This window comes from Apaloderma vittatum, unplaced genomic scaffold (genome assembly GCF_000703405.1).
Source record: "Apaloderma vittatum isolate BGI_N311 unplaced genomic scaffold, ASM70340v1 scaffold44318, whole genome shotgun sequence".
NCBI classification, from domain to species: domain Eukaryota; kingdom Metazoa; phylum Chordata; class Aves; order Trogoniformes; family Trogonidae; genus Apaloderma; species Apaloderma vittatum.
In genome coordinates this window covers 12,866-35,614 of record NW_009730993.1, presented here as the reverse complement: position 1 = coordinate 35,614, position 22,749 = coordinate 12,866, and the positions used below count along the sequence as shown (strand labels likewise).

Genomic DNA, 22,749 nt, shown 5'->3' with positions numbered 1-22,749 from the left:
GCATCCCACTTTGACCATAATTATCAAGTGCCAAACTGGGTGCTTTAAACGCAATTGAATGTAAAAGTTGCTATTTCGGAAATGGGTTGCAAGAGTAACAACACAACAGCTTTAATTGGTCTCTTGAGACAGTTGACCAGCAGGTTAACACATTCTATACTACAAAAGACAACCTGATTAACACCACCTACTACAAGGATTCTTTGCAACAATCAAATAGATGGATATCTAGAAGTTCAAGACTTCTCTCCCATTTCTTATTACTAACCATACACAACAGCACTTAATCTGCCATCAAACATGTTTCTATTAACATGAACACAAGAAAGGTTTTAAAAATAAATAAAAAAAGAAAGAAAGAAAGAAAAGTTAAAAATAGCCTCTTGTTTGAATATACACAGCCTCACCTTGCGGATGCCTCTGCCAAGATCTTCTCCATAATTTGTCCCCAAAATTTCAAAATGCACATTTGGATTCCCCCCATTTTCTGCAAATTCCAGTTCCCCAGTCAAGCCATTCACTCCACCCTATTGGAGGAAAAAAAAAAAAGAAAAAGGAATGAAAACTCAGAAACAGACAATTACAATAACATTTTGTTTCTCAAAGGGATTTGTGCACTAACTATGGAGAATACACAAACTACTACAAGAATTAGGAAAGTATTCCAAAGACCATATTTTCCCCAAATTCCTAAGTTTAAAATGTTCCTGCATCTTAAGTTCTTCACAGAAGAATCAAACTCAGCGGTGCTAAGTACATGCAATATAAGCAACATTCTACTCCTATTGTATCTGCACTCCAATTTTTGGTCATTCATCTGTCAGCATATACATATAGACATTCTATCTCTGTTAAAACATAAAGTTCTGAAACTAATTTTAGTGGAAGCAAAACTAAAGACAAATATATAAAAGACATTGCACAACACTTAGTTTTGTTTATTTTTGCTCTTCCTCCTGAAATGTTTCTTACTCAGAAGTTATTTCCACATAAGATCAGGGTAACTTTTGGACAAAAGTAGGTGTTTTTTGAGCCCCACATAAGTAATCTGTAGAAATGAAGAGGGACTTATTTAGTTGAATACAGCTATCTTTCTCTTTTCCTCCACAACTCTTCTATACCAATAAGAATGTATGAGCTGAGCAACAATGCAGCATATTTTCAAGCTTGCTTTCTGTTTTTTTTACATTTTTATCAGCAGGGGTTAAAATACTAAAGAAGAAACAGTGACTATTTACTATAAAGAATCAGAGTTAAAGGGCTATACATTCCAGAGGAATACACAAAATATATGCCAGGGTTAATTCAACATGACACACATTTCGTCTTTGTATAAGAACTATGATGACTTGAACTGCAAAATCAACAGAGCCACATGAAACATCTACAGTGAAAGCCTTTAGCCTTAAAAAATTTCTTCAGTTTTCAGATTCAGGGAAAATTAAATATTTAACCCACTCCCTCAAAATAACTCAAACAATATTTTAAGTATGTGGAAGAAGAAAATCTGCCTTCCCAAAACCATGGGAAATTCATGGTTTTTCTTCAAAATGTAAGGCACAAGTTTTGCAGTTGTGATTGCTCTTTCAGTCAAGAGGTTTATCATTTGAACTGAAAAAAATGGAAAATAAACTCTTGCAATTTAAATTACCTAGCTAAGCACATGAGCATTGCTGAATCATAGATTTTAAAAGCTCTGTTGTCCCACCTTCAGTTTGGAGACAATCCAAGAAGGTGTACAAAATTTGCATCTCCATTGCAGATTAGTACAAATTAACAAAATGTTGGCAACCTTTCATAAAACTTTAATGTGATTATAATAAAAATAAGGAAGTTGATTGTTTAAATAATACTCTTAAGACTTACTAGACATTAGTATTGTCAGTGAATAATACATAAATATTCAATTAAGTGTAATTTTCAGTTAAAACAAATATAATTCTTTGTGTATATACATTAAATCTTTTTTTAAAAAAAATCTGTAATACTGAAGTTTTAGATGACATACTAGAATAAAAAAAATAAATTAAAAAGAAGGACAAAATAACATCTGGATTAAGGATCTTCTGCAGGAAGACTCCAGGTCATTTCACCCCTGGTGAGAGCCAGCCAGGTAATTTTGATATATGGTGCTATAGTTAGCACGACACTGAGGTTACTTGTTAGCTTGAGCACAACCCTGTCATCACACCTTCATGGCCTTTATATCAGGGTTAGCACATCCATGACTGCTTCAGTGTAAAGGCAGAGTGAGCTTGTGTTTACCTGCAAAATCATTCGAAGTTATCCTTAGGTAAATAACTGAGTTTCACAAACGTAAATGCTTTCTGCTGACTTAAATTTCACTACGTTCTATTTACGAACCAGAAATAAAAGGAATCCCTTCCGCATACTATTTTTCTCATATGGTCTCATCAGGGTTTTTTGATTAATTAAGCCAAAATTTCATGGTACCTGTGATGTAGAAATGCCCTGTAAAGCAGCACAGATCTGCAAGGCTCGGGATCCACGTCTGACCCCAGAAAGCCTCCACCTGGCTGACTTGTCCTCCCTGACAGCAGACACCTGCTCCTAATCCTGCACCACTCTGACCCCTCACCATATACTTCTTTTATTTTATCTCCTATTTCCTATATTACTCTGTAAAACGTCTTTCCCCACAATGTGAACCTGTGGGTTTGCAGTAGGTAAAGTTTGAAAATAAATTAAACTGCTGCAAATCACCCTAGCTGCACTCTAGAATAAATAACATTTTCCGGATTAAGAATGCTCCAATTAATTTATAGGACATGAAGATAGAATCCTGTCTAAAATGTAAATGATTTTTGGAGACTTGGGACAGCAATTTAAAATTTTAGTCAATTTTTTCTGTTTATTTTTGTCCTTATGTGAGCAAATAAGTTTAAAAAAATAATCTGAAGAATCATTTCACTTGAATTAAATTTGAGGTAACTAAATGCACTTTTTAAGAAGACACAGGTTTCTTTGGATACACATAGGCCCTAACATATAGTACAGGTTAACAGCTTACCTACCATATTTTTGAATTGAATTTCTATCCAAAACCATTGTGTAGGTTTATTGAATTTGATTTTTAAAGCAGCTGCAACTGTTGGGGTTGAGATAAAAACCGTGAGGCTGTTATTTTTATTTGTCTGGAAACGAGCGGTAACTATAACAATTTTTCTCATTCATCCATTTTGGCAACTTAAATAAAAAACTCTTCACGTAAGAGCGTCTTTGATTAGAGCTTTATTTCCTAGACTGCATCCATCCGCAAATAGCGTAATAAGAGCTCAGCTTATACGGAAACATTCCTGTCTCGGAAAGGGCAGGGGTAGAAAGACAAATCAGTGAAGACTACCCAGACAGTACCAAACCCAATACTACATGTGATAGGAAACTTTTTGGACGTCCTGACGTTTCCTGCCTATGTGGGACCTACCTCCCTGGACCTGCAGGCCACATAATCCTGCTACTGCTCTCTGCTAGTGCTCACTGTCCCACACAGCTTTTCACAAGGCTGTTTTATTTCTTAGGGCTGACAAGGTGGGACAGCACATTGCCTAGGAAGAGTTTCAGGACACTGTTCTGGATAGCCTTCCACAGTGTGGATATCTCTAAAGCATGTATTTGATTTATGGCGTGTGTTTTATCCCTCTGCTAACGCGTAGCAGAAGGAGATCAGAGGGGGAAATGGCCATCTATATGGCAGCTCCTCATCCAATGAGGATTTTTCCAAGTTATTTCAGTGTTAATTACGATAATGGGTGAGAGTCAAAGAAATTTTTCATTCCATTTAACTTACAGAAACAATGCTGGGGAAAAATGAAGACATTTATTACCTAACTCTCTCAAATTCCTGTAACGCTGAGCTTCACCCGTGCAATTTCCTGACACATTTAATACTGAAGAGTGAACTGTCAGTTGCTAGGACAAAAATGTTTTACTTACATTTCTGATCACTGCTCTGGGCTTTGCAGAGCTGTTATAAAGCTTGGCAATATGTTTAAAGCCTACTTGAGTCTCATCTAGACTGCCAAAATAAACTAAAGTTTTTATATGCTTAGGCACTACTGTACTCTAAGTCCCTGAAGAAAGCACTATTTGCCCAGCAGTCAAGACCTCACTTGGGAATGTCAGCTTGCCAATCATCAGGCATAAAATATTGTACTTTCTCTCACAGTTCCTGTTCAAACTTTCTCTTTTTTTTTCCCCCCCTCAAAGTATAGTTATGTTCAGACATTAGCTATTTTGCAATTAAGGAAAAAAACTGTATCTATGTGCAGAAAAAAAAAAGGCTGTAGGCATTAAATACAAGTTTCACATTTCATTCTTTAAAAAATCTGATATTGGAAACATAGAGTTTTGAACTCAACACTCCATTTTCAGTTGCTGGTGAAAAGAGTCTAATCTACTACCTGAAAAACAATTTGGCATCTTTTTTGCACATTGCCTCTGCACATCAGTGTCACTGCTGAGAACAGAACTAGTTGACAATTCCACCTATGATTCATGAAACGTTATTGAGGTACAGCTCAATTTCCCCAAAGGAATAGGCTCTATGTGGCTGCTAGCAGTAAAAATTTGCTGTTTGTCAGTGAGCTAAACAAATGTGACTGGGGAGAGACCAGGTAAGTGGGAGAGAAGATAAATGCAGTAACTTGATGTCATTTTTCCGAGTTGATCCTCCATATAATCCCATTTACATTTATTCTCAGGCTATTCAGGAAGATTAATTTTTACCAACAGTAGAATTATTTTCTAGTAATACTTATTTCTCTCACTATGAAATAGCTTTTCTGAGAAATAAACAAGTGAGCATGTGTTTGGGGAGAGTTCCTATTACAGATGTGAATTCAGAACTAACTGCTACAGCTGGCCAAATTCATTAGAAGGATTGTATTTTCTGATGAATTTAACTATTTAATCAGTTCCAGAATGGATAGCAACAGATATTAGATTTCAATAATTGTAGTGAGTTTAAAATATTTTTTTAGACTTTGTCCAATCAGCTTAATTCATAAAGAAAAAAACCCAACTCTAACTTTTGGAGCTGTTTGTAGAAATAAAGATGCAGGAATCAAACGTTCAACAGTGAAAAGTAACAAATTACAATAGGGGATGATTCAGACAGCTATTTTTCCATTTCAGGAAACATTTGATACTTTCACTGCCCCTCATACCCCACTCTTCCCTATTAGCTCATATATCATAAAGAAATTAGTTTATTTACCACAAGAGTTCTATTTTTAACAAGTGGGACTAGAACACCAGCATCCCTTTCCCTCACCATCTTCAGTGTGTAGCTTGATAGAGATTATCCATCTCTTTTCCTCTTTTCTCCTCCAGAAATCAGAGATTCCCTTCTCACCTAAACCTCTGCCAGATATTTCCATTTCCAGACCTCTGATTTTAGGAGATACAATTTTTCTTCTAGAGAGGCTTCCTCTAGAACTAGCTTTTCCTGCTTTTTTTAGCAGCAAGGGCTCAGCCGTGCGCAGCAGTGGATGGGCAACAGCATTTCCACATCGCTGCTGCCAGGAGAACAGCTACTTCAGTTGCTAGACCTTTTCTAAGGCAGGCAGGCTGGAATTAAGCATCTCTTCCTTAATTCTTTCTCCACCACCACCATACTTGGCTGCAATGTGACATCCACCAAAACTACATCAGGGTGAGGGTCAAGATGATGATTCCAGCTCTGTGATACAGGTTGTTATGAAGGCAGAGTTAAAGCTGTGTGAAGGACGGAAAATCTTTTTGCAGGAGCATTTAGGAAATCTGAGAATGTACCTTCACCCAGAACTGTAACAATATCCTATAATGATGTTCTGTTATGCACTGCACCTCTGAAATGGTGGCGGTCTCAAAATGGAAAGCAGAACCTTTTATTCAGAAACTATTTCAATACTTTCTCCTATTTTTTTTTTCCAAATTGAGGAAAGCTGGTATAGTTTTGAGAGAAACTTTTTATCTCAGTTCGCTTTCGAAGATGTTCCAAGATGACAGGAAAGAAAAGATGTTTAAAGAAAAAAACAAGATGGAAAATGAAAGCATTCTCAAGAAAAGTATTTTTTATTTTTCCTTTCATTACTTAATTTTACTGTTTTTCTGAGACCTCACCAGACATCAATCAATGTCAACATTTTAATTTCACAGGTACACAGCTGCAGTCCTGAAATTCTTCTGCATAAATGCTATAGTGAAACAAAAAGGAAAACAGACCACAAAACTAAAGCAGGATTCCTCTTTCTTGTGCAATTCCAATTATCAACTGCAATCTAGCTTTTCCGCTGCCTAGGGATTGAAGCAGTACAGACATACCTACACAGAGAAAATCTCTACATTTCATTTTGGATTAAATTTTAGCAGAGAAACCCAAAAGCAATAGGACTCAAGCCTGGCCAGCTGCACACATCAGGAATTTCCTTGGCATTTGATTCATTTTTTAGCAAACTAACCTCAACCTGGAATTTTCACTTGATCCTGCCCTCTTGAACGCTTACATATTTCTCCTGGTGATTTCTCTTCATGTTTCAGGGTTAAGATCTACATAAATTGATCTTCAACACAGAGCAGCACTTCTGTGAAAGGTCACAGGAGTTGGTTTTATTAATCACATCACTAATGTTTGGACTTGATGATCTTTTCTAACCTAAATGATTCCATGGTTCTATGATTTTAGGAGGTGAGAATTTGAAGAAGATAAACTGGATAGCTAGCATGACGTGGCAAAGAATGAAATAAACTCTATTTGAGATGCAAAGAGGCAAGATGGTGGCAAAAACCAGCATAAATGGTGTTTATGTAGGAGACCAGTATCAGTCTCACATTCACAAGCAATGCAAGCAAGCAAATAATAGTAAAGCAGAACAGTCAGCAGCCCTTAGGATGGTGGAGTACTTCTAAATTTAGAGATTCTAGTAGGGCCCCTAGACTTTGCCAGTTTAGATAGTAAATTATAATTCTAAAATGAAAGTGGGTATTTTGACTTTGCCGGTTCAGGCTTCCTATTTGGATTTGAGTAAGTAGAAATAGCTTTTAGTTTATTGATGAAAAAGTGTGCAAGAGTATTTACGAAAAGTAAGTTGAGAAGAAAAGTTCCAGAACCAGCCTTGCCTGAAACATAGCTTAAAATACATGGGACTGCCAAATACGAATTTGAAATTGCTCTGATATGTTAAGAGCAATACAGTTTAGAGTCCCTTAGAGCCATATCCTCCCTCTGAAATAAGAAATGTGTTCTGGATTATCCTTGCAGCCTCATGATTTTGGACTATCAGAATGAAAATTGGAGACAGGCATCAAAGAAAGCCTTGAACAGTTATTTTGGAGCTAATGCAGATTGACCCAGGACTATGAAAAAAATAAGCAGCGTTCAAAGGAGCTGTACATTATGCCTGCAACATCATAACTTCTGGTGTAGTCAAAGACCTAATACAGAATGGTAACTTCTTGAAACAGCATTATATTTTAAGTTATTTTTTACAACCTTTTAATGAAAGCCATAAATAAAACACCACTTTTTTTTTTTTAAAAAAAAATTCATTACTGTCTTGTTTGTGGTTGTTTTTTGGTTGTTTTTTTTTTGTATTTACAATGTAGGCAATGCCAACACATTCAATATAAGTATGCATTACTGGAAAGTACATACAGACAAACAAGAAAGCAGTTTTATGAAAAACATCAATAACATAAGGAGACTGAACTGAATAACTTACAGGAAAGGGTAAACTACCAACCTATGCATATTTTGACAAAATACTGACCCAGAAGGCTGTGATAATTGTCTAAGTATGTGGAGGCTGCAAACACTATGAAGATAGGGAATAACTAAGAAAAAGTATCTTTAAACTCTGAAGAACAAGAAAGGTATCTTGGATATGAGCACAATTAAGTTATGCAATGATCATGACAGGGAAGCAGTGAAAGCTTAACACTGGGTGAAGCACTGTAGAGACTGTTGAGCAATGGCATTTCTATTATTTCATAATATTAATATTTGCGCAATAGCAAATTCCACAGAACATTACCCAAGTGTAATTCTGCAACCTTCTTTTTTTTTTTTTAACTTTTAAAAATAAAATAGTAGATTTATCTGCTTTAGCTCCTAACCCGTGACACTTTTTCAATAGAACAATTATTTGTACTTGAAAATTCTACTGGTTTGTTAGTTTTGGTAAATATACTCATTGACTTCATTTCAAATATGCTTATTATGATATGGGAAAAAAAATCCCAAACAATTAAAGACCATTTTCATTCAGAAACTGTAAATATATCTAATCTATTGCTCTGAAAAGATACTCCTGGTGTTGGCACGAACAATACACACCCTGGGAGGAAATATCACTTAATGTAACAATCTCAGAAGTCTAAGTTGAGGAAATACAGGGAAAAGGTACCTTCTTGATGGTTTCCAACATCGATCGTCCTCCTTGCCAAGGCTTGGAGTTCTTCCTGATGCATGTGAGGCTGGCCATGCTGTGCCACTTCCTGTCCTCCAGCTTTTTATGAAAAGCATTTGCCAACAGGAGGACAGTGTCATATATATACAGGTTTGAAATCTGCAAAGACATTAAAAAGGGGACTATTAGCATTGCTATTTGTGCTCTCCTGTCAGCTGCCAGAATTTATCATTTGTTTTGCCTCACCCATAAGCCTCTGGTAATTAAACGACTTATTTGGTATTAAGAAGAAACTGTAAGAGTCAAAAAGTCATTCTCTTAGGCTCTGGTAAAAACTCCAGCTAGGGGCTGCAACACTGCAAGTGATTTGCAGCAAAAAACTACACACATGAAGTATAGGCAGCCCAATCACTGGCACAGCTCCACTTGCAGGATTTAAAGTGCTACCTGTGAACGCAAACAGACTTTATTTTATTTTTAACCAGTTGCCTGCAGCTTACAATTCTTCAGTCACCAGATATTTGGATATCATCAAATTCTCCTCAAGACTGCCTTGTTATTTTGGGGAACAGAAACTCTCAAAATGTAAAATAAATAGTTTCATCATGGTTTTTGCTTCTGATTCTTGCAGTCAATTCTCATTTCATTCTGGAATGAAATATAACCCGATGAACTCTTTTTCTGTGTACAGCTGCATGTCGATTCTGCAATTTAGTGTTTCCTGTCAGAAGATTTGGCAATGGCTGTTAATTCCTTGCAGGATAAAACTCTTACTGAGTAGATGTGTACACGTTTCACTGGAAGCACAGTTACAGATGTACAGTGCAAGGAACATGTACAGTTTGGCATCAGAAAGAGAACAGCTGAACTGAAGAAAAGAAATTGCTTGTGTGCCAGTTCGACTTATCCATGTACTATTTCTATATATGTACTTATAAGTGCACACAGTACAAAGTCATACGTGACAGATACAATTTAATGTAAAAGAATAGAAGCTCAGAATTCATGAACATTTCTGAAACAAGTAATTTACAATATAGCTTTATTTCAGTCATTTCTGTCTTCAGATGGCAGGAACATTTAAGTTACCAATAGCATCATAAAGAGAAACTTCAGCTCTGCTGAACAGAGGTTCTTGGGAAGAGAAATGATGTTCAGAAATGAGAAGAACCTTTGGGAATATTATGTTTAGATACCCAATTGGTCATCTGAAGCCACGGGGCCTGAAGTTACTAAGGGAAACTGTATCCTCAGCTGCACTGTGAAGGGGGCTGCAGAGCATTCCTAGTGCCTGAAAAGAAATTAGCTAGCAGCAATTTGCTAACTGAGACAAGATTGCTGTTGTTTTTCACCATCAGTCACAGGCAAGCCAAAAGACATTTCCCAGATTTGTGGAATATGTCAACTGCTCTGTGTAAGGGTTTCTCCATACAGATGGTGTGCTCAAAACCTTAAAAGAAGAGGGAATCTTAACAATAGAAAAGTATGCCAACTCTGTGGAGAATGCCTCTATTCTGCCACTTTAAAATACCCAAAAAGCCCGGCAGTTATTGGGAGAGAGTGTATACCAAGGAAGCACAATAATGCTCAAGATCTGAGACACTGGCAAATTCACACACAAACCTAAAAAAAGGGAACCTCCCCCCCGAGAAAGCAGCCTCTCTTCCTGCCTAATTACTCCTTTTCGTACAACTCTTTTTTATGTTTTTAGTTGCTTATGTAAATTCCATCTTTATGCTCTTTGTCTGTGTCATCCACAATCTGCTCTGCACGGTTCTCACAGGAAAGTTTTATGACAGACTCCTTCCCTGCCCTGCCTAGGGTCATCTTTCTCCTTACCTTGCCAGAACCTCCTGGGCTATTTTGCCTTCCACATTTATTGAAGGAGATCTAATGGTCTTCTGCCTTCCCTCCTGGTAAATTCTTAGGATCCTCTATTGCTTTTACAAATTTACATTGTTAGTACCACAAACACACAGAACTATCTTTATTTCCCTTTTTCTTTAAATGATAATGGTCCTTCACCTCCTCTTTCTGGAAGATGCTTCTTTATTCTTACTTGAGCTTCTCCCATGACTCCAGTGAATATTTTCATTTCAGTATTTACTCAGGAACTAATTTACTTTCCGCAGATACACAGGCCAGGCATCACTGTGCATGACAGGATTAAAAGCATGGATTGAGGATCGAGGTACGGATTAATCAAGCATTTTTAAAATAACTTGGATGATTTGTCTGTGTATTGTAAACCTAAAAAGAATTCAAAGTATTTCAGCTAGAACTGTATTTCCCCTGCGCTACAGGGCAATTTGTTTCAGGGGGAGAGAAGGAATCATTATTACTCTGTGAGGCAAGTTTGTTTTACGTAAGCCTTCACCAAAGGGGGAAAAAACAACCCCTAGAGAGCAGAGACAATAAGGTCACTAATGAGACTAAATTGGTACATGAAGGGCTACAGATGCCAAGTCATCATTTCCCAGCAAAATGACATTGCTTTCAAGGTAGCTTCTGTAACCTAGTATCATGGGAATAGAAGACTATAGAAGGATGCACTCACTAATCTGAGAGTAATATGGTTGGTCCTTCATCCAGTATTAACAGGGCTCAGGAGTACAGAGCTCAGCAATTATTAAGTGTTGTTATTCCTTCACTAATAGTTCATCTTAACAATTATGGCAATCAATCACTGATAATGCAATGATAAATACGCTATGAATGATTTCTGCTTCTCAAAATCACCTTTCCAAGCCTCTAACAGCAGTATACTTCATTACTAACTGTCCTGATGCACAGAGTGGGGCTGTAATTTAAAGTTATTTCACACTTTTATTAATTTCCCATGTAAATTTACTAGGACATTTAAGGCATTGCCCAGTATCCATTACCGATCCTTTATTTATTCCAAGTCTCTTAGACTAATGGCTGGACACTTTCACCACCAAGCAGTATAACCTTCTGTCGATGCAATCCAAAATTTAAATGTGATTTTATGTTCAAGAGTCTAGAAAAAAAAAAGTATTTAACAATCAGATTAAGTATGAGTGATTAATTTGGACTAATGGTGTTTATTTTATGTATACCTAGACACTTATGTATATCTAGCACATATTTAGACAAAAGAGTTATGATACTAAACACTTCTTAATTTCCTTCCTTCAAATTTATATAAATTTATAGAAGTTGTTGTTTTGACTAGGACTATCCCAGAGATACCATGAGAGATCTTCACAAAAATATCTTTCAATGTTTTAATAAAGATGCTGAAAAAATTAAGTATTCACACAGAATTTAGGCAGAGCAATTCAGAAAAAATAAATCAAGAAATCCAGTCTTATAATTTCCAGAGAGTATTTCTGATTAGTCACACTTCGATGGCATTCAAAAAAAAAGAATTAGAAATTTTAATTTATAAACTGTTCCAACTCCCCAGTGGAATAGAAGTTAATTTATAATATTGTTGGGGAGAACAAAGAAACAGTGAACAAACCCCACAGCTACTCAAAAGGTCTGCGCATCGTATGAAGACACAGGGGAAACTGCCAGAGTTTTTCTTCCTTTCGTTTTTCAGTGTTGTCTCAGCTACTAATGAAAGCATGGAAAAATCAAATATGTGTAGAACAGTTAAAGCAGTCAAGCTTCCACCATTTCTTTGAACCAAATTGTCCAAATTGTTAAAGCTTTCAGTAGGAAAATTACAGGTCTCCAAGCTGTAGGTTGATGAAGAAGCACAGGTTAAGGTAGAAGGTCCAGTCTAACATTTTAAGTGGTATTGGCCAATTTGTAGAGGATAAACTTTGATTTCTAGAACTTTTCTACAACAGTTCACTGTTGAAGTGAAAATTAAAAGAAAGTGAAGTCGAGGAGAAAAATAATTTGAACCATGAAGCCCCTCATCAATAACAGGATTGTTATTTTCTGCCTTGCTGTAGTTTGTAACTTTGTGAAAACTGCTCTTTGTAATCTCTGGCAGCTGCACATAATCACACCCTCAGTTTTCACGCATCGTCCATAGACTACCTAAGTCCTCCTTAGGACCATGCTGCCATAACGAAATGGCGCAACCTAAAGAATTTTCACCGTTCCTAACAAGCCTCTAGAGACATCCTATGTAACTACTGACTTTACACAGCCCTGTTTAAGAATAGGATCGCCGTACAGTGAGCTACGGTCAAAGTTTTTCAAGTCATGAGTTGCTTACTGGCTACTTTGTGAACAGTTATCGAGGCAAAGGTGCTCACAGCTCGCCTGAAGCAGGCAAGACCAGTCACACCTCTCCTTTCTTTCTTCTTACATATTTTAATTCTAAGCAAGCACACTCTTTAACACTGCCCTATTCCTCTCACTCCTTTCTTTCAGCATCATTAGAAAATTGCTCTTTCTTGCTAAGTCATACATGCTCCTCCTGCACAATGGGCAATGCAGTCATCTTTCCACAGCTTCAGAAATGACCACACACAAAAAAACACCACGTAAAATCAACATCTTAAGCCAGTTTCACACTCCTGATTTGCCACAGCTTTGTCATGATGAAGCCTAACTGGACACATGAGAGAGAGAGAGAGAGAGAGAGGACTTACCCTGAGAAATATTACATGAAGTCAGGAGGATAGTGACAATGATCCTGTTGCTGATTTCACTTTGGTAGGAAGGTTTTTATAGTTTAATTGCCATTTGTAATTAACAACTCTGAAAATAAGGCCTCTTTGGAACACAGGCATAGATTTAGGTGCATTCACCAGGCCAACTGAAACAGATGTCGTGGGTATTTCCCAAGGAAGGCTTTTCTTTTGACAAGACATTTGAGACTTAGACAAACATGGCCACTCAGGAGACATTGGCTACGAGGAGGGAACTCGTCTCAGTGAGATAAAACATATAATAAAAATTAGGGCAACAAAACAACTACCCCATTGCCTGGAGACCAGGTAGATATTTTTGGACTTTTTTCTCAGTTGCTGTGGAGTGGGGAGGTTGTACTAGTCCATCAGCCACACTCACTCTCTGCCCAAGTATTTCCTTGTCATGCCATGAGCCATCAAAGTACATGTCAGAGAGGACATGAAAAATAAACATTAAATTACATAAGAACCTGGGGGAAAACCTTGAACTTATCTAGAAAGACAGTTCCCAGGTGGGAATAGACTGGTATATGAAGTACCTCCATGCTTTGGGAGAAAGGGTCCTTTGGATCACACAGTGATGAAGATATTCTGTGGTTGCCACGGAAACAGCGCTGACTTATGTTTTGGGGGACTGGAAATGTCTGTCGAATAATTGTTAACCTTCCAATTGACCTTCTCACCAGCTCCTGCACATCCACATCATTTATTTCCTGGAAGACAAGACAAGGGAGAGAATATGCATAAAAGTTAAAATGCAGAAATGTTACCACCAGATCATAAACAAAATTAAAACTGAGAGGACCAAGAGGCTTGTGATTGCTACACAGCTATTGTCAAGCTCTGCCATAGCCTCAGAAAGAATGTATGCATACTCATTAAGACAACTGACATGCCACCCTTATAATAATTGCCGAAGTTTAAGAGGTACTGTGCCCAAACCTCACTGAATCTTTGTAGATGTAATTGGGCTTAGCTCTTTCAATTTTGGGTTTTCTTTCCTTCTCCTTTTACCTTTGATCTTTTACTTAAAAGTGCTTCACAGCACTCTTGGCAGATAATGTGTAAACCAGTAGGAAGTCATAGCATGATGTATTTCTAAGTGTAGCATTGCTTTGGAGCTGTGAAGGTACACACCATTATTCAGCCCTTAAGTTCAGTTCCTGGAAACAGAGTATCAAGGACATGAAACAATGTGCAAGTTAGCAAACACCACTTAGCAAAAGGGCAAAGAAAACGCATTAGAGCATTCTAGGTGTGTATGTGCTTGTTTATAGCAAGGCCTAATTTAAAAGCAACTTTTTACTCCACAGGGTACCTATTACAGCTTACAGCTGAACACTCAGCTCTAGAGATACACACTTTAAAGAAAAACGTAACTAAGTAAATAGATCAACACATGAAATATTAAGGTTAAATATTAACATTAAGGCAGGCTGGGGAAACCAGAGAAGTAGTTCTTTACATGGCATAAAAAATTCCTACAGTGTGGAAACACAGTGTTTTACACCACTGAACGATGAGGCCCTTGGGGAACATGGAGCGAGAGGAGCGTAGGCTCACAAGTAACAGCAACTGGCTCCAGCCTTCACAGAAGAACTTGAAATTTAGTTAGAAACACAGAATCATAGAACAGTGTTTGGATGGAAGAGACCTTCAAGATCATCAAGTCGAACCTTTGTCCTAGCTCTATCAACACCACTAAGCCATGTACCTCAATGCAACTTCTCCTTGTCCCTTAAACACCTCCAGGGACAGTGACTCAACCACCTCCCTGGGCACCCTGTTCCAATGCCTGACAGCCCTTTCAATAAATAAATTCTTCCTAATATCTAACCTCAGCCTCCCCTGGTGCAATTTAAATCCATTTCCCCTCATCCTGTCACTCTCCACTAGGGAGAACATGCCAGCCCCTGCCTCGCTACAACCTTCTTTCAGGTAGCTGTAGAGAGTGGCTTTTTCTAACAACTCAGTTAGGGTCAGCTGGAAGGCTTCAAGGCAATTCTGTGCCTGTGTTTTTCCATGAAGCAGGAGAAATAATCTACAAAATTGCTTAATCTTTTAAACCAGAATCTATTTTTCATCATACTGAGCTGTTTGTCCATAATTTGTCTTAATTACAGAGGCTGATGCCCCAGACTTTTTAGACGTTTAAATTTGTGGTTATCCTCCCCAGCAAGGGAGGTGTTTGAGGAGCTCCTATTAGCAGTCTGCGTGTAGCATACCCTTGCATACAGCTACATTTTATTGATATTTCTGATTCTTATTTGTGTACTTATAGCTTTTTGTTTTTTGAAGGATACAGCACATCTGCACTGTTTTCCCCTCTACCTTCCTGATCTATAGCCATAACCCAGAACTTAGGAGATAGACTTGAACTCAAATCACAGATTCTTTCTTGTGAAAAGGAAGCCAAGCTTTCTGAAAAAGCAGCTTTTCAAATGTCAAGACAACTATCCCAGTACTTTTGATTCAGGTTTTTTTTTCTTGAAACTTCAGCCAACATTCTTTAAATGAATTACTTTGAAGCAACTTCTTTGGACATACTGCTATTTATTTCTTTTAAATTTTGGAAGAAAAACACAAGATGCAAATTTTAACTTTTATTCTCTTGACTACAGTAAAAGTATTTTATTCTTTTTCTCAGATTGTCACAGTTTCTGAATTCATCTGTTATTAATGTTCTTTATAAAATAAAGATTTTTTTTTCTGCAAACAAAAATAACACATGGCATCAGCTGTGTCCAGTGTAATATCTTGCATTTCTGGTCGATTAATTCTTAATATACCCCAGATAATGGCTTCTCTCAGCTTAAGATGCCTTTTTTTTCATTTCAGTATTCATTTTGTATCATTTCAGTGGTTGCAAGGTAAAAATAAAATAAAATGCTGTTTTAGCAAAATGCATGTAATTTTTTTATAAAGCATTCAATACAATCAGAAAGAAGAGCTCGAGAAACTTCTTGTCTTGATTCTAAACTATATCATTTCTCATAGGATTTTAAAAAACGTTGCCCAATTTCAACAACCCAAACTGTAGCAGCAAGCCCATTAGACTCATTCTAATAATATAAAAACTGCTACTTGCATGACCATGTTATATTGCTAAATAATACTTTAAAAGAGATTTTTGACTTTCAGCTACTGGAGAACTTCTCTTTTCTGCCTCAAAGTGTATCTACTTTTTATGTATTCAGCATTTTCTGCTGCATTTTAATTAAAGTGTTCTCATTTTAACCTTTAGGTTACTGCCTCATATTTTTATACAACACTTGGAAATGAATAACAGAATCCAAATACCAAAGAAGGTATGTGCATCAATAGATTAATAACAGCTATTAATATAAATGGCGTGAATTCCACTGATTATATCATAAATTCAGAATTTAGGTTAACAACAAAGCAATGCCATGCAAACCCAAATTTGACTTTAGTCATTTGCTGTATATTTCTTTGTCATTTTTTGGCATTGACTGAGTGATGAGCCTTTTATATAATGACTCTCCAATATCATCTCTCATTCTTGAATTTTGGATCTGACTTAAGAAAACTATATAAAGCAACTATTGTATGAGAGGAAACAATTTTCATTTGCACTTCAAAGGAGGGTACAGTATAATGATATAAGGATGGCAGATGATCTGTTATACAAGCACCAAATGTCAAAAAAAATTACAAAGTTGGCCAAGTTGAACTGAGTTGACACCTGTATAAATTTAGTCTAGGTTATGTGAGATATTTTTTTTGAAAAATCAGAAGTTCAGCATATACTTCCAAAGCTTTCTTTTGTTGGTCTGAACTTAGAATACAGGGAAGGCTGTCCTAATTCAAATGGAACAAGAATAAAAATAGATGCTCATTCCGTCTGAGCAGGTAAATAAATAAGGAAAGAAATGCTATTTTAAATTAATAACTCTTTATAGATTCATTTGGAAAAGGGAACTGAAGAGGATAACCTCGACACAATAGGCAGAGACTCCAGTGGGAAGCAAGACTATATGCTGGACACGTAATACATATTGCCATTGAGCTTTGTCTCATTATTTTAAGAGAAACAATCCAGGCAGAGACTTCCTGTTCACCACAGACCAACTGCGTCAGTAGTGAGAGACAAGGAGGGAAAAAAAATTATTCACGTCCTTCTGCAATAGGCATCAAAGGCAGCAAAACCTTTTCTTATGGAAAAATCTTCGGGCCAAGAAAATGACTGTGGTATTTATCATACACTGGTCATGCCCTATTTTTCAGTGCGTGCCATGTCTTTACGGCATCCCTGATGAAATTCAGAGAGAGGAGTATTTCTTCCTCCTCCAAAAGCCAGCAGCAGTGAGCAGAGCAGGAAACAGTGGTCATGGCACACCCCTGCCTTCAGGCTCTTGGGCTGCCACTGCCCGTGCCGCAACACATCTATACTGTGACCTTCCTGAATTTCTTGGCACTTTCCGAACAGTAGTCAGGGGGAAGGCATAACTAGATGAAGCTCCAAGACAAGTAAAGGGAAATCCTGAACTGCGTAATTATTTGTTCCATTGTATTTCCCTTAGGTTCAGGGGAGGACGATGAAAAAGGGAAAATTGATAGGACAAGGAGAAACCAATTTTTAGCTTTCACAGAGGAGAAAAAAGTCAAGAGTCTGGAGAAAGCCAGACTAAGTCAGTCTGTCCATTGGCTCTGATCCAACTGGAAAAGAGAGCTGGCAGCTTGGTTGCCAACCTGTATCAAAGAGGGTGGCATTTCACACCTGACCTCCTGTCACCATTGGAAAACACAAGGGTTCAAACGAGCCTCTGATGCTATTATTAAGCAACTCTCTACACTAAAGTGTAGAAATATGTCAACTCCTGGAACTGAATTGCGATTTCTAGGACCCAGTCTTCTTGAGTTAAAAACACAAGCATGCTCTACACTCTTCTTCCTGGTGGAGTGCATTGGGCTGAAACACAATGGAACAAGCTGAATGCATCAGTCAAGAAACAGCTCTCTCCTAGGAAAAACATATTCAAGTGAAAGTAGCCTTTGAATACAACCTTGTGGGTCCCCTCATCCTCTCTTGTCCTGTGACAGGCAAATACATTGGATGCTTTTCTATAAACTGTTCTTTAAAAGAATTTTGGGGTTTTTTTTTGTTCTTTCCTCAGAGAAAGGAGATTTTCTACACTGTGTCATCTCTGGTAATTACAAATCTTCTACTAACGTTTGCCCTCAATTTATTCATGGGCAATTTGAACTCATTTGTTCTTGTGCCAACCTTGTCCTCCAGCCCTTGACAACGATGCATTTATTCACACTCTGGATGTGCTTATAAACAGAGAGCATATCCTCTTTCAGTCTTTGTTTTCATAGGCTGATCAAGCCAACCTTCTCAGTCTCCTCCCACACAAATCAGCTTTTCTGCGGACCCATTCCATTCCAATTTTAATAGAGCTGGACATAACTGTGCACATTATTGAAGATGAAATCCAACTGATCCTTTTTACAGCAGCAGTAATGTTTTCATCTCCTATATGATAACTGTAGGCAGTGGAAAGTGTTTTGGGTTGTCCTTGAGTAAACAATAGTAAAAGAGAACTGGTGACAGCCTTGGGCACAGTAAGATAACCCTGTAGGTTCTATCAAAGGAAAATACTTAAGACATGGATGTAAATGTAAACAAAGGACATTTCTTTGATTTAAAAAGAGCTTAAGAAAGAAAAGTTTTGAAAATTATATAAATGCTCCGCTAAAAAAAAATAATATAGGTTTGCAATATATTTATGATTTAGGATTCATAGAAGAAATGTAATTTTACATTTTGAGCTTATATTTACTATTGTGCAGAGGAAAAGAAGCAAGCAAAGACAGAGAGATAGAGAGAGAGAGTGTGAGAAAACTCTTCTCACATTTTGTTAAGGCATATTTGATCATTAGTACATCCTGCAAATTTTAAATAAGAATTGCACCATCTGCTTTAAGGCCCTGAAGAAACAGGAGCATTTATTTGGATAGTATTTCCTCAGCTGACTGCACTGATCAGAAAAGATTTGTATTATTTGTAAAGGACTAATACAATGTATTACGCTTTAGCAAATTATGAGTCCTTTCGTTTTATGGGAAAATCCACCCTCTTCCCACACCTGCGTTTCCATTATGATACACAGTCTTCTAGCAAATTTGCTGTATTACATAAAATAACAACTAATGGGACAATAAAAAACTAAGGAAATCTTTCCAGGCACTACAGCATTTAAAGCAAGCAATTAAAATAACAGATGTTACCTCACAAAGCCTAAGAAAATTCCTGATCACAAAACTGAAGTTGGTATTTTCTTTTGTGTGTTGTATTCCTTTGGCATCGTGATGGAGAAGGAAAGACAAATCCAGCTTGTTTTGGCATACTAATGGAAGGAATTATTTGAATTATATGTAGCTTTTGCAAAACAATGCATTTCAACTGTAATAGATCGTCATGAGGAGGCCAAAGAAGTAATAATACAGTTACTTAGATGGCAGTCTGATGTAGCCAATACAGGCACACAAATGTCTAAGTTGTCTAAAATGTCACAAAAGATTCTTGTAAACAACAAAATTAGCAGAGCTCTGAGATAATTTTGCAGTCCTATGGAAGTAGTCCAGCCACAGCTAACAGACAATCATATTAATGGACCTGGATGTGAGGATAGCTATTTTACGTACCAAAAAGAGGTCTTGAGCAACCTGGTCTAGTTAAGGGTGTCCCTGCCCAGGGCAGGCAGGTTGGATTAGATGATCTCTAAGGTCTCTTAGACCAACCTAGGACATTCTATGATTCTACAATAACTGACCCAGCTAAAAGCAAGCACCTTCTTTTGAACTTTGCAATTCAAATAAGATTTAAAATGAAAAAACAGTGGAAGTGCTTTTAACCTGAACAGTAAGACAATATCTGGGCTCTGCCTAAGAAATTGTCTAACCTGTTCATACAGAGGTTAATGGTGGACTGCTTTAGATTTAGTTGATACTCGTTTTTAAAATAACAAGTGTTAACTCTGAAGAGCATTACTTCCAGATTCCACTCACTAGAAGTGAATTCTAATTTAATCTGGCAGGAAAAAGATAATATGTGTGTTGTTCACATGATTATCTGTAGCTTAAAGCTGGGTTCTCAAGCAGTGAGGCCCCATTCAGTGCTGGAAAACATGCACAATACTGGTCATGAGAAATGCAGAGCCCAAATCAATAACTTCTGCTGTACCTGGGTGGTCTTCACAGCGCTTTTGGAGGCATAATTTTCTCCAGAGAAAACTCACTAAAAATGCCAGGTAAAACAACTAGGCCAAAGTACAATTCCACTGCAACAACATTTTATCCTACTACAACCTTGAAAAAATTCGCTTTGGATTAAATCACCTCACTATTTGCACACTGTACTAATGAAAATCCAGTAATTAAGTATGAAAACAGAACTGCACAAAAAATCCAAAGAGTAGACCTGAAATTTACATGCAATATCTCCAAGCAATCTTTTATCTCAACAATATGCAGGAGTCACATGGTCTACATGTAAGGAGAGAGTTATCTCCCCAGAGAATTCAGCCATTCTGGACCTAAATTGCTTTTCATAAAACAAAAGAAAAATCTGAATGTCATCAAATCTAAGAACAACCACATTATTTGATGTTTATATGAAAACCTTCATGTATTGACTTGTCATATTTTAGCTGACAAGCATTCATGGTAGAACCAATTTCACAGTTTAAAAATAGAATCTCAATTTAACTTTCCTTTTTCTCTCTTTTCCTGAACATTCATATATGACCTGATCCAGAAGTCCAACAAAAAGCCTTCCATTAAGATCAGTAAGTTTGGGTATCAGCCATGAGTGAATTTTAGGGGAATTCTTACAGAACAGTGAAAGATAGGATTTTAATATTACTATTTTTATTATTAAGAAGAATCAGTAAAATATAAATGAAACAAAAGCATTGCACTATGAAAGATTATATATGATAAAAGACCTTAAAAAGATCCTCCATAAAGAGTCAGCTGAAGTCAAATGTGCAATCTCAAGCTACTCCGAAGCAAAGGGTTATTTTTTCGTTTTATTTTCCTTCTATTCATTCAAGGATTTCTGCTTAAAATAACCAGACAAAACAGTGAAGTCCAAGAACTTGTCATTCTGTTTTTATTAAGCAACATCCACTTCCCCAGCATGCCTGAACTTTGTCGTAGCAACTGCTTCCTGTTGGCAAAGTTAAGATCAGCATGAATATTGTCAGTAAGTCTGAAAACAGGATTCATGGTTCACAACAACGTTCATTTGACAGTTACCTCATTTATAATGATCCAGTGGCAGTCAAAAGCAACCAAATTAGTCTCCACGACCTGAAATAGAGAAGAAAACAGCTATCAGTCAGCTTGCTTATGAAAGCCAGCAAAATTTTTTTAAATGGATGCTCTCTGCAAATGACAAAACTTTCTTTCAAAGACCTTTGTTATTCAATTGAGGATAGAGAGCCTTTAGCAAAATTCTGCAGCAGCATTTGTGTTGGTGTTTGACTTGCTAATTAAACTTGGAAAATACATTTCATTGCCAGCATCAGATAAAAGAATATGTTTCGGTTGATTGAGGAGAAAATGAAATCGTTTTTGCCTTAATATTGTGTGTTGAGAGAGAGCAACAGAAAGGAAGGCACAATATTAATATCAAGTAACTCTTGTCAGATTTCTGTAGCTCCTGCCTCTAAAGCCTTTCCAGTTTATACCTATCCTGGAAGCCTGTTAATTATTCAAAAAAAACCCCAACAAACAAAAAATCCTACACCACAAATGCTGCAGTTCATAGAAATGCAAAGAGCAGGGAGGAATGGGTGGTCTTGAGAAAGAGGGCTGTCACAGGGATGGTGAATGATGGTCTGTCCCAGCCTCCACGCACAGAGGACCTCTAATCCTCCTCCCACACATCTTCTCCCTTCCGTTGCCGAAAATTATTCCAAGAGTTGCCTCTGTGCTGGACTCAAAATATACTTCTAATTCATCTTTCACTCAGCCCTGTTCTTTCCCTCCTTGCATCCACTGTGCTTTTGTGGCGAGTCATGTTTGGTTTACCTTTGCAATGGAAACAAAGAGGGGAAAAAAAGCCACATTTGGTCTGCTTCCATTAGTCAGGAAAGAAGTCATTGACAGGAGGGAAGCAAAAGAAAACCTAGAGAAAAGGCTGGACATCTTCACATTTGTTTTCTAAATGAAACTGAATTAGCATTAGCACTGAAATAGTTTTTATACTAAATTAATCCCATTTTATTTGTATAATGACCATGCTCATCCAGATTCCCAATACAAAACTTAAACTTCAAACTGCGTTGAATCCCATGGGTGAGGGAGAAAAAAAAAAAAAGACAAAAATTGAAACATGGCTTGGAACTTCCTATGTTTTAATGTCCAAGTAGATGACTTGTGCTAGGCTGTTATTACATGGACCATTGCAAAGCAGTCATGTCTGGCTTTTAATGATAACCAACAAAAATTGTGGTTGCCAAGGATAACTAGAATTCGTTACAGTGACATGTCCAAAGGAGAACAATTTAAGTGACCATCAATCTTATAAGAGCAAAATACCTCGTACTGATAACCTTTATTATTCATTCAAAGGCCATTAGAATCTGGGTCACTGGAGACACCAACAAGAGTAGTATATGAAGTGACTTCTTATTTGAAGCACACCACCAATAAGAAATGAGGGGAAGTGAAAGCCATAGCTGTTAATG

At 37.1% G+C, this 22,749-nt stretch overlaps 1 protein-coding gene across 1 annotated transcript; it reads right to left on the bottom strand.

Moving 5' to 3' along the window:
* Positions 1 to 407: 407 nt before the first annotated feature.
* Positions 408 to 13,740, bottom strand: LOC104278111 (glutamate receptor ionotropic, delta-2-like; the record flags this gene model as incomplete). Its single annotated transcript, XM_009874989.1, has 3 exons — positions 408 to 527; positions 8,406 to 8,567; positions 13,567 to 13,740. Coding segments are annotated over 3 exons (456 nt in total), but the record flags the coding sequence as incomplete, so codon positions are not given.
* Between the last annotated feature and the right edge of the window lie 9,009 nt (positions 13,741 to 22,749).